At 40.6% G+C, this 13,497-nt stretch overlaps 1 protein-coding gene across 1 annotated transcript; it reads left to right on the top strand.

Annotated features, from left to right (window-relative positions):
• Positions 1–4,145: 4,145 nt before the first annotated feature.
• On the top strand, positions 4,146–5,075 carry LOC141152652 (olfactory receptor 12D1-like). The gene has a single exon (XM_073637211.1). The coding sequence runs from the start codon at positions 4,146–4,148 to the stop codon at positions 5,073–5,075; it is 930 nt and encodes a 309-aa protein (XP_073493312.1).
• The last annotated feature ends 8,422 nt before the right edge of the window (positions 5,076–13,497 follow it).

The raw sequence follows: 13,497 nt of genomic DNA, 5'->3' as shown, positions 1-13,497 counted from the left end.
GAGATCCATCCCCTGCCCCTCCCCCCACCCCGCTGTACACTCAAACTGCGTATTAACATTAATTTTCATCATTACTGAGAAAAAATCCAGTTATGATTTTGGTGCACGAACAGTTATCGAACATAACCTCGAACAGCCGAATTTTTCTCAAATCGTTTGTGTTCGCCGAACGGCTCGATCACCGCCCAAAACAGCTCGAATTTGAGATTGGCGAACAGTTCGAGTAGAACAACGCTCATCTCTACTCATGATCATGAATAATTTACTCGTTGTGTAGGAGGCTGACCACTGCTGCTGTCTACCTTGTGAACTTTGTGTTGAAGCCTGATTGACCCAGGACCCGCAATCCTCTATGTCTGGAGGACATGTTGCATCCCAGTGTCCATCTGTGTCCCGGCTTCCACAATATTAACCCAGTGTGACGGATGGACCATCCTTGACCACATTTACTTGTCCACGTGTTTGTGGTTAGGCTTTCCATCAAATAGGGGCGGCTGGGGACTGTTTATGGACACACGGCCGCCCCCAGATGGCTGGGGACCGTTTGTGGGCACCCGGCCGCAGGGCTGCTTGGGACCGAGTATGGACACCAGGCCGCCGACGCCGCCATGACGTGGTGGCCACATTCCTCCTCCACATGCCTAAAAGGCCCAATTTCAAGTACAAGCACGCAAGAAGTATGGTATTGCAGACTGGAGGTGGGTGGGTGGCAGGCTGCATACTTGCACTTGCATTGCAAGGAATGAGGGAAGTACAATGAAACACTGCCCTGGGACAAGGACTTGCACGGGGATAGTTGCAAGTCTGCATCTTCTGATGTGGCAAGGATCACTTGTGATGGGCACACTTTTAGGCAATGACCTGGGTAAAGGAGATGCTTCCAGGGGCCTTCCCCATGCTGTTCCCATGTCTTTTCAGCAATGTATGCATGTATCACACAGCACATGGCCAGATAAGGTTGTAAAATGTTAAAATGACATTTCCCGGTGAATGCATTTGTCACGGTTGAAAGCTATACAAAAGTGCAAAAACGCATAAAAAATGCTACTTGTGAACATAGCCCAAGGTGTGGAGGAGTATTTTTGTTTTTGGTTATTAATTTTACCTTATACACAAGTCTTTACCCTGGAAAGGAAGTTCCTTAACATATTTCACAGGAAAACAGTTTTAGTTTCATTTTTGATCGTTTTATTGTGAGCCCGTAAAAGTGGCTTAATACCTCTGACCACGTTGTTGACAGCAGTGAACTGGGGGTCAGAAATGCTTCCAGGGGCGATCCCCATGCTGTCCCCATGACATTTGAGCACTATTACTATAGTTTTGGGCACTTTTTAGGCTTTCTACAGACTGCCGGGGGTGCCGCCGCAAAAATGCTCGGGTCTCCCATAAACTAACATTGGGCTCGTTGCTCGGGTCGAGCACCCGAGTATCACGGTGAGCTCGGCCCGAGCTTCGAGCACCCGAGCATTTTAGTGCTCGCTGAACACTAGTGTCCACATATCACTTTCGTGGACAACAGAATGGATGAGCAGATTTATTTGCACCCGCAACTAGATAATTAGACAAGTTTGGAATAACTGTCTGAGTAAATAATCATGAACAGGAAGATCATAAAAACTATTGACAGATAATGTCCTTATTGACAAACTAATGACTGCTAACTATAGACCCATTAAACTCATTCTTCTGACCTATGACTTTTACATTTGTTTGATATTGTTTTTTTTTTTTTCCTCATATTCCTCTTAGCAGTGGTAAATAATGTATTTCCCTAATGCTGGACAATCTGCAGATTCCCTTTGTAGACCATATCCATTGAGACACACTGTTAATTATGATATAGAAAAAAATGCACTCAGCTCAATAAATGTTTCAAGCCAAAAGCCTTAAAAGCCTCTTCCAGCAACTTGTAAGGAGGAAATCAGACTTGACTGAGTTTTTAATAAAGACTTAATGTTTTTGTTTAGGCTACAACTTATGAATTTAAGGATAAACATAAGGTACGTGAACAGGAATATTGCCTCATAGATGGTAGTAAAATGTATTATAGTATTTAGTGTCATTTAAATGTATTTAATATTGCAAATAGATAGACAAAATAACTTTCTATACAAAGATTGGTGCAAAGCCTCTAAGGATATCACCAAAACCTCTTACATATAGAAAACTCAAAAATGGAGGCAGGACTCCGAAGTCAGATGACAGAGAGATTGATAAATAAATTAAATATTGGCAATTTTTATATCCGAATGGTTCCTCCACTTTCATTACTGGGTCTATTTTAGCAACTTTTTTTTTTACACTTTTGCATCCCATTATTCAGAAAGCTATATGGAGCTATATATATAAACCTTTTTTAGAGCATGAGTTTATTTTTTTTGCTCACCCAGTTTTGGTGCATATACAGTATAACTTTCTGAATAACTTTTCCTAGTTTTATTTGTCAGGGGGTTCTTAGAAAAATAGCAAAACTGCCATCTTTTGCATTGTAAACTTGACCCTTACAATATGCAGTACATAAGTTTTCGGCAGCTGCGGAAAAAATGCTGCAAAGTAAGAATGCTTTAAAAATATATTTAATAGTTTATTTTTATCAATTAACAAAATGCAAAGTGAATAAATAAAATAGAAATGTAAATCAAATCAATATTTGGTGTGTCCGCTCTTTGCCTTCAACACACGTAATAATGATCATTTTCATATGTAGGTTGAAACACAGTCATTAGTTGAAATAGGAGGCTTAAAACTAGGTGAGGAACAACCAAACTCTGCTACAAAGGTGAGGTTGTGGAAGACAATTTTAAGTCACAGGCCATACTCTATAGCAAGACTGAGCACAAAAACCCCTCACCAGGTAGTTATACTGCATCAGCAAGGTCTCTCCCAGGCAAAGATTTCAAAGCAGATTGGGGTTTTAATAAGTGCTGTTCAAGCTCTTTTAAAGAAGCCAAAGAAATGGACAATGTTGAAGACTGTAGACTGAGAGGTCAGCCAAGGAATCTTAGCGCTGAAAAAGTGTTAAAATTATTTAATAACTTTAGATAATTTTTAACAATTGGGAGCGGAATTAAAAAAAGTAAGCTAGTGTTGATGCATTTTTGCTTTACGTCATTTACTATGTTGTGTTCGCTTTTTATAGATCATTAGGAATGCATCATATGTTAATTTATTTTTTTAAATACTTGCAGAATAAGAAAATAATGAGAAAAAAATGTTGATATTTTTATTGCGAGATTTTTTTTAAATGAACCTTAATAAAATATATTTTCTTAGTCCACTTAGATTGGAGGATTTCAAAATTCAATAATTTGATCATATTTTGATTGTATACCCACCTGTAATGCCTATCAAGGCATTACAGCTTGTCAGTGATCCACTGGCAAGTAGTCTATTTGGCTAATTGGAATATGCTCATGGCAGACAGTAAGGCTTTTTTAAACTCCAGGCTGTCATGGACACATTGGGGTGCCAATGTGGTGATGGATGGAGCCCTCCCTGTTTCTCTTTACCCTAAGATGCTATGACGTTTATTGACCACAGAATTAAAGAGACCACTGCAGTAACAGCCCTCCTGTAGTTTTGGGCTGTCCTATAACTATTGCTGTGTAGTCACATTGTGACACATTTACCAGCCTCCTTGGAGTGGTGATTGGATTTACAATAATAGGAATTTCAATACATCATTGTTAAAATTAAAAATTGATGGGGTGCAGAGTGGATTTTAATGAGAAACAAAAATGAACTTTTTAGAATTTACCAAATGGCGGCAATGAAACAAAGAGTGAAAAATTTAAAGGGGTCTGAATACTTTCCGTACCCACTGCATGTTGATTTTTGATATGTTTGACATTACTAAGGTTGAGCTTGCAATAAAGACCTGGAGAGGCATTGAATACAGTGATAAGAGACCTCAGAGTTTTTTTACATGTCTTTTCAGGGCAACGGCAATTGGAGTACTTGTGATTCATGGTGAATCAATTCGCCCTTAATTTAATTTTTGGGAAAAATTTTCCGAAGGTTGGGAACTTAAATTTAAAAAGTTTTGCTTATCAGTATTGGATTATTTTTCTTAGAATACATTGGGTCTATAAAATGCATTGACTGTTTTGATTTTCCTATGTTGGGTTCCAAATATACCACTCACAATGAACTCAGATAATTTAACTTCAGTATCTTATTTTGTCTTAGCTGGCCTAGAAGTTGAGGCTGATCTTCAGGTGATTCTTTTCTTCAGTTTTCTGGTAGTATACATAATAACCATCATAGCAAACATGTCCATAATGGTTATAGTTGTTTCTGATCTCTCTCTCCATACACCCATGTATTTCTTCCTATGGAGTCTGGCTTTCCTCGACATCTGTTACTCATCGGCTGTTGTCCCTAAGATGCTCACAGATCTTATGTTTCAGAAGAAGATAATCTCATTTTATGGTTGCATGCTACAAGTCCAATTCTTCCACTTCTTGGGTAGCACAGAAGCTATATTATTTTCAGCAATGTCCTATGACAGATATATGGCTATTGCATTTCCTCTGAGATACTCAATAACTATGAGTTCTACAGTCTGTCTATGTTTAACCTTGTGTTCTTGGATTCTTGGGTTCTTCCATGCATTGTTGCACACCATAATGACTTTTAGGCTTCCATTTTGTGGGCCAAATATAGTGAAACATTTCTACTGTGATTTTAAACCATTGCTTAACTTGGCCTGTACAGATGTATCTGTTAATTTGAAACTGCTTCCTAGAGTTACTGGAACACTAACTATAACAACCTTAATGTTAACGATCCTTTTCTACATCTTGATTATCAGAGTTCTTGTCAAAATAAAGACCTCACAAGGACAAAAACGAGCATTGTCTACATGTAGCGGTCATTTTACTGTTGTTACGCTTCAATATGGAGCAGCTATTTTTATTTATGCTCTACCATCTAGAAAAGACACTTTCGGTCAAGATAGAGCAGCTGCCATTATGTTTACTGTCATAACTCCAGCTTTAAACCCAATTTTATATACATTAAGAAATAAAGACATGAAGAAAGCAATGAAAAAGTTATTCAAAAGATGTAATTGAAAAAAATATCATATTGATGTACTCCACTTTTCTCTCCGATAGCAACTTATTTTCAAAGCTGTTCGTGAAATCCACTTATTTAAATCTTTCTCGTCCCAAGCAGTGACCGATGTTCAGCATTTACCTGGAGAAGTCCCCTGCACTGTGGGTCCTTTAGGTTTTAGGGTTGGAGAATCTACTAGTTATCACATCAGTAAAGATGTAGCCTTATTATTGAGTATTAATAATGTAGAACAAGCGGAATTTAATGTGCATAATATTATAGAAATAAAATCCTTTTAGGGAGGTGTAGCCTCCACTTATATGCCCCCTATTTCAGCAGTAAATAATATTGATCTTTTTCATGACCTAGTAGTGAGGGACGTAGAATCCCTAGTTTACCCTGAATTTCCAAAGAAATTAAATAAAAGGGAACAGCAGGCATTAAGGGAGTTAAAAGGGTGGAATGACACAGTGTTCCGTGGAGCGGATAAAGGAGGAATATAGTTCTGATGACTAAAGAGTGCTATATACAAGAAGCTATGTGGCAACTAGCAGATGTTAATACATATACCCTCTCTCACAGGATCCCACCACCAGATTTAAAGGGCAATTCTCTGGAAAGTGAAACCATGGTGTCAAATTTCAAATTTGTGTTAGAGATTGAATTTTCATTCTTCCTAGAAAGAACACACTCTAAATTAATGGAAAAAACTATAGCCACATAAATATTGAGCAGATTGTCTTAGAATTCGCTTTGTAAACTTGAATGTTTCTTAATAGGAAAAAAACACACAAAAGTATCTTATTTTGAAACAAGTTCCACCCAATAACTATCAGTTGCATTTAACTCTATTTAGTTATAATGAAAGACACATCAATTCACTACAAATTGCACACATGAAAGAATGGGTAGTTGCATTCTTGAACACTTGAGACTATACTTTAAATTCCACATTTCATTGTCCCGTGCATCACGCAAAATCTTCATTTTTTTCTTCTTGTGCAAATAAAAAGTACATACATATTATTAAATATTGAAATACACTTTCAAAACAGAGTAATAACTAAGATAATATAATTGAAATAATTCCCATACGGTCCACTGAGAAACAAAAAACAATATATCATGTGTCCCGTGCATCACGGCTCAAAGCACATTATCTTCAGACTTGTACTGTCCTCTTGAGTTCACCAGGACTGGAGTTGTTGTTTTCTTTAGAATTTGTCCTACTGAGTAAAGTAACATATCAGCCTTCACTGGCCATTTCCAGTAGGTAGTTTTACCTGCTTGTACCATGATGGATATCTCATATTCATTCTCTACTCTTCCCATTCTTCCACCAGGACAGAGTTTCCCATCATACTTGACTATGACCCAGTCACCTGTTGTATAGCAGGCTGAACTAGCTGCATTCATTTCTACTCCAGGGCTAAGAGCATTCTTAAAAGCAAGCAAACATTTATTTGGAGCAGCTTTAAGTATATGCATGGACTTAATCCCTGGAATTGGGACACTTTTCCAACTTTGAACTCTGTTTAACCCCATTCAAACACATGGGTTTGAATGGGGAGCTATTCTTCACAGAAATTCGCATGCATTGTTAATTAATGATGCAAAATTCTGACACACACAGGGCAGTGTACAGAATTCGTTTTAGCCTTAACCCCCTTGAAACCCATAGGTTTCAATGGTGTCCGATAGTGCGCCGAAATTCGGTCCGAATTTCTGATCGAAAATCGGAACACAATTCGCCAGTGTGTTTTAGCCCTAATGGTGCCCTTAGTTAGTTATCCACCTGAAACTTTCCTCTTTGTTCAGATTTCCTCCCAAAAAAATAGTTAATCAGTTGCAATATGGAAAATAAAATAACAATATAACCATATAGGCAGACGACAACTGATGAAGATAAAATTTCTCATCCATCATACATGAAATGTCTCATGTAGGTAGTGTGACAACTGAAGGGAAAAAAATGTCCCGTGCATCACACACAAAATGTCCTGTGCATCACACACAAAATGTCCCGTGCATCACATTCACAATTAGTCATTTTTTAAGTGTATATTTAGGAATTTTTTAAAAAAGGTTCAAGCAATATCAAGAAAAACTATCATTGCAGTCCAAGGCTGAATATGGCTGTGAAAAGCTTCTTCAAATCACAGAAGTAATGAACTAAAGCAAGTAATAAGCTTCAAGCTCATTTCTCTGAGTCCTGTGCATCACGCATATTTTATGTAATTTTTAACATTCCTTTTTTGATATAAGAATTTTTCTTTTCCTTAAAATGGAATAACAGGAAGGTGTAAATACTTGTAAAAGTGATTAATCAGTAGACATAAAATAATCTAGGATGTTATATTCATTTAATTACATGTGAATGTCCCGTAGATCACGCAGAGAATAACCCTAAAACCAAATTGAGGTCGTTTCTGAACAGACAGGTACAAAAAGGTATCCTCGCATGTAAAAAAGCTGAGAAATTACTTCCTGAATTCCCACTGAGAGCGTATTGGTATTTCATCCCCAAGGTCCACAAGTCTATGTCAAAACCACCTGGTCATCCCATCATTGCAAGGATTGGATTGCTGACAGAACCCTTATCGAAGTATGTTGATTGGTTATTACAACCCTTACTGAGAGATGTACGCTCCTATGTTAAGGATACTGGGTCATTTTTGAGATCCTTAAGAGATTTTGAGTGGCAGGGAGACTTGAAATTGGCCTCGGTCAATGTGGAAAGTTTATATATGAGAATTTCACACCGTCTCAGCATCGAGTTGTTGCGCAATATTCTTTCCCACACAGACAAAAATGAGGATTTCATATAATTTGTCTGTGAATCGATTGACTTCATTTAGACGCACAATTCCTTTAAATTCCTGGAAAGGGGTACCTCCAATGTACTGGTACCGCAATGGGCACACCAGCAGCTTGTGCCATTGCAAATTTGTTTTTACCTGTTTTGGAAGAAAAATACATATACTCCCCTGAAAACCCTTATTTGAAATATTTGAAGATGTTCCCATGCTATGTCGATGACATACTCATTGTATGAGCGGGGAATGAAAGAAAGTTTCAGGAATTTGTAGACTTCCTTAATGATAAAAATAACATGAATATGTTCTTTACATCTATTTTCAGGGGCTCAGAATTATGTTTTTTAGACATTAAAATAACAATCACATTATCCCATGGATAATATAATCAGTTCATCTATCATTAAAAACTGGCATATTCTCCATTCTGATAGGGATCTCCAGAATATAATAACATAGAAACCTCTCATAACATATAGACGTGGCCCCAGCCTTAAGGATAATTTGGTCAAAACCGTATCATAAAACCCTCCTCTAGCTGGATTAATAAATGTAATGTGAGAGGAAACTATAGATGTGGCTCGTGCCACTTATGCAGTGTTCATTTAAATCATAATCCTATTTATTTTGGGGGGATCAGCCATCGGGTCACGGACCTGATAACCTGTAGAATGCAATACGTAGTATACATCCTTCTGTGCCCATGTGGCAGGCATAATATAGGCAAAATAATCCGGCCACTATTCATAAGGCTTAGAGAACCCAGAAGCCTTGCAGTTTGCAGGTTCGGAAAAAGTTTCTTTACCTATTCAGGGTGGTAACCTAAATAAAATCCTCCTTCGCAGAGAAGCCAGGTGGATAATCCGTTCTGGTGCGCAGGGCCCGCCAGGTTTAAATGAAAAATTGGATATTGCGGTATTCCGATAACTGTAATTTTAAATTTCACTTTTCATTTGTTTTAATGGTTTCCTTTGTATGTTATTGGTGTGTCATTATGACGTCAAGTGGAGTGGAGCTTGTTTTTAGGTGCATTTCCTTAATCATAGAATCAAAGAATGGTAGAGTTTGTAGGGACCACCTTGGTCATCTGGTCCAACCCCCTGCTCAAAGCAGGATTCACTAAATCATCGCAGACAGATGTCTGTCCAGCCTCTGTTTGAAGACGTCCATTGAAGGGGAACTCACCACCTCTCGTGGCCACCTGTTCCACTCATTGATCACCCTAACTGTCAAAAAGTTTTTTCTAATATCTAATCTGTGTCTCCTCCCATTCAGTTTCATCCCATTGCTTCTAGTCTTTCCTTGTGCAAATGAGAATAAAGATGATCCTTCTACAATGTGACAGCCCTTGACATATTTGTATACAGCTATTAAGTCTCCTCTCAGTCTTCTTTTTTGCAAGCTAAACATTCCCAAATCCTGAAACTGTTCCTCATAGGACATGGTTTGCAGACCGGTCACCATTCTGGTCGCTCTTCTCTGAACTTGCTCCTGTTTGTCAATGTCTTTTTTAAAATGTGGTGCCCAAAACTGGACGCAGTATTCCAGATGAGGTCTGACCAAAGAGGAGTAAAGTGCGATAATGACTTCACGTGATCTAGACTGTATGATTCTGTTAATACATCCCAGAATTGTATTTGCCTTTTTTGCTGCTGCATCACACTGTTGACTCATGTTCAGACTATGATCTATTAGTATACCTAAGTCTTTTTCACATGTACTGTTGCTTAGCTCTATTCCTCCCATTCTTTATATGCTTTTTTCATTTTTATTGCCCAGATGTAGTACTTTACATTTTTCCCTGTTAAAAACCATTCTGTTAGTTACTGCCCACTGCTCCAGTTTATTTAGGTCTTTTTGAATCCTCTCTCTCTCTTCTCTAGTGTTAGCTATCCCTCCTAGCTTTGTGTCATCAGCAAATTTAATCAGTTTACCCTCAATTCCTTCATCTAAATCATTGATAAAGATGTTGAACAATACAGGTCCCAGGACAGAGCCCTGTTTTACCCCACTAGAGACATTTATCCAACTGGATGTGAAGCCATTTACGACCACCCTTTGAGTCCGATCACTAAGCCAGTTATGAATCCACCTAACAGTTGCCTTGTCCAATCCATACTTGCTCATTTTTTCAATAAGGATGGTGTGAGATACTTTGTCAAATGCTTTGCTGAAGTCAAGATATACTATATCTACTATATCTTTCCTTCCCACACTGCCTCATACCTGAATCCGTGGAAGCATGCTTGTCATGCGAAATGGTCGTCGTCCTAACGTCTGATCCATGACCCGCTCCCCCGCATCCTTGCTTGAAAGATTGCGTAAATAAAGCTGAAGAATTTTACCACACATAGGGTGCCACCTGTTCATCTCTATGTTGCTTCACTCATGAGGACTTATTTTTTGGTGGTGCTGCACCTGTGACCTGAGAAAGCCGTGCAGCTGACTCACAGTCCAGGACTCCCTAAAGAGGTAGGAGTTGTATGCGTAGTGCTGGTTTCTGAAATTTACTTGACCTTATTAAGTGTGTCGAGATCAAAAAATGTTTATTAATTTCATTCCTTTATTTCTACATTAATTTTAAAATAAATCATAAAAGACAATGCGCTTGCGCAGCCTGGCCAGAGATAGAAGAACAGATCAGCCACTACAGGTGAGAGGGAGGAGGATGAGGATGAAGGACTGTGGTACTGGAGATGGCAGTATGCGTAAGTGCTGACCGCAAACCGCCATCTCCGGCGCTATTAGGACACATACCTCAATCTCTGGCGAGGCTGGAGGAGTGTGGCGCCGAAGTTCACACCTGCGCATAGCGCGATATCCAGCGCCATTTTGTTGAAGACACTGTGTGAAAATTTGTCTTCAACAAAATGGCGCTGGAGATCGCACTATGCACAGGTGCAAACTCCGGCCTTGCCAGAGATTGAGGACGTGCTACAAGGGAGAGGGGAAAAGGTGAGTAGGAGTGTTTTTTTTGTTTTTTTGTATGGATGGAAAACAGCAGAGCAGGCAGAATGGGGAACCAGGACGGGGGAGCAGGATAAAGGAGCATATACGAGGATGGGGAGCAGGATGGGAGAGCATATACCATGATGGGGGACCAGAATGAGGGAGCATGGTCCAGGATGGGGGAGCAGGATGGGGGAGCATATACCAGGATGGGGGGACAGGATGGGGGAGCATATACTAGGAGGGTGAACCAGGATGGGGTAGCATGGTCCAAGACGAGGGAGCATATACCAGGATGGAGGACCAGGATGGGGGAGCATATACCAGGATGGGAAAGCATGGTCCAGGATGGAGAAGCATATACCAGGATGGGAAAGCATATACCAGGATGGGGGAGCATGGTCCAGGATGGGGGAGGATATACCAGGTTGGGGGGACCAGGATGGGGGAGCATGTACCAGGATGAGTGACCTAGATGGGGGAGCATATACCAGGATGGGGGAGCATGGTCCAGGATGGGAGAGCATAATCCAGGATGGCAGAGCATATACTAGGATTGGGGAGCTCATACCTGGATGGGGGAATAGGATGGGGGACCCAAATGAGGGAGCATATGCCAGGATGGGGGAGCATATTCCAGGATGGGAGACCCAGATGGGGGAGCATATACCAGGATGGGGCAGGCAGATAAGGGGGCCATATACCAGGATGGGGGGGAGCATGTACCAGAATGGGGGACCAGGATGTCAGAGCATATACTATGATGGTGGACCAGGATAGCAGAGCATATACCAGGATGGCGGACCCGGATGGGGGAGCATATACCATGATGGGGGAGCATATGCCAGGATGGGGGAGCCGGATAAGGGGACCATATACCAAGAAGGGGGGGCATATACCAGAATGGGGGATCAGGATGGCAGACACAGATAATGGAGCATATACTAGGATGTGAGGAAAATATACTGGGATGGGGGAGAATATACCAGGATGGGGGAGCATATACCAGGATGGGGAACCCACATGGGGGAGCATATACCAGGATGGGAGAGCATATACCAGGATGGGCGACCAGGATAAGGGGACCATATACCAGGATGGGGGACCCGGATAAGAGAACTATCTACTAGGATGAGGGTGAGCATGTACCGGAATGAGGGACCAGGATGGCAGCGCATATACAGTTGAAACCAGAAGTTTACATACACTATATAAAAAGACACATACACTATGCATGCATGTTTTTCTCAATATCTGGAAGAGCATATACCATATAGGGGTCCCGGATGAGGGAGCATATACCAGGATGGAGGAGAGCATATACCAGGATGGGAGGAGAGCATACACCAGGATGGGGGAGCATTCGGTTTCAGTCATGGGGTCTGCCCGGTGCCAGTTCAGTCATTGCTTTGAGAATACAGAGCAGCCGCTGAAACCCTGGCCTTGACTGACAGCCGGCTTCAATGTAGAGCCAGTGTCAGTCTGTGCCAAGTGCACAGTTACAGGGGACGCGCTGTTTACCGCTGTTTTTTAAGACATTGTGTCTGCGAGTTTGCAAATACATTGTCTTCAATAAAATGGTGCCGGATAGCACAGAATGTGCATGCACTAACTTCGCGCTATTTTATTTAAGTAATGTACTAAAGAGTCAACATAGCAGTGCGCATGCACCGCCCATCGCCATTACCCCTATGGCTGCCATGTGCACACTGCTATGTTGACGTTGTAATACATTACTTCAATAAAATGGTGCCGGAGTCACAGCATGCGCATATCGCGCTATCCGGCACCATTTTAATGAAGACTCTGTCTATGCGAATTCGCAGACACAGCGTCTTGAAAAAAAAATGGAGCCGGAAATGTACCAATAAAAATGCTCGCCACCCGGGCGTAGAACGGGTTCAATAGCTAATTGTTTATAAACAAGCATGGAAATGTTTTACCTACAGAAATAATCAGCTGTGATCCCGGCTGTCCTGTCTGTATACTCTTTTGCTTCTTCCCTTGCCCAGGAGATGTGGTATGATCAGACCATGTTCCTGCATGGTCAGACACAGACAATACACAGTACACAGCAGGGGCACATTTATATGATTGTATCAGCATAGGAACAATTTTTTAACACATCCAATTGTGGAACTTATTTTTATTCCATTATCTATGGATTAAAATGTACTTTGTTTGTGGGACGCCTTCAAGTCCCGCTACAATGCAATCATTTTACTTCATACTGCACGGAGATCTATACTTGTGCTTTTCAATTTTCACTGTAATCAAAGGCTTCATTAAAAATTTAGTAATTGATTTTTTTTTCTAGATTTTTTTAACCCCTTTCAGACATCTGCCATACATGCATGGCAAAAGTCAGGAGCAAATGTATCAACAGGGCTCAGAGATGGGGCTAGCCTCATCCGATGGCGGTGATGCACAGGTAGGAGTCAAGCTCTGACGCTATGGTTAACCTTTTAAACACTGCTGTCAATCTCTGACAGTGGCATTGAAGCCAAGTGGTATAGGAGGAACGCTGTAACAAAAGCCCAGCTCTCCGCCTATCTTGAGACCACAAGGTGCTGATGGGTTGATATGGAAGCTGGGGGTCTGCTGATGATCTCCAAGTCTACCCTCATGGTATTCTGTTGAAACCTAGCCTATGACTGGACTTCAAAAGAGAACG

This window comes from Phyllobates terribilis, unplaced genomic scaffold (assembly GCF_046119375.1).
Source record: "Phyllobates terribilis strain yellow unplaced genomic scaffold, ASM4611937v1 Scaffold_6__1_contigs__length_29720123, whole genome shotgun sequence".
Lineage (NCBI taxonomy): Eukaryota > Metazoa > Chordata > Amphibia > Anura > Dendrobatidae > Phyllobates > Phyllobates terribilis.
This window is presented reverse-complemented; position numbering and strand designations above follow the sequence as displayed.

Excerpts from the sequence above, each read along its gene's own strand:
- LOC141152652 (XM_073637211.1), top strand. The coding sequence starts at position 4,146 with ATGAACTCAGATAATTTAACTTCAGTATCTTATTTTGTCTTAGCTGGC.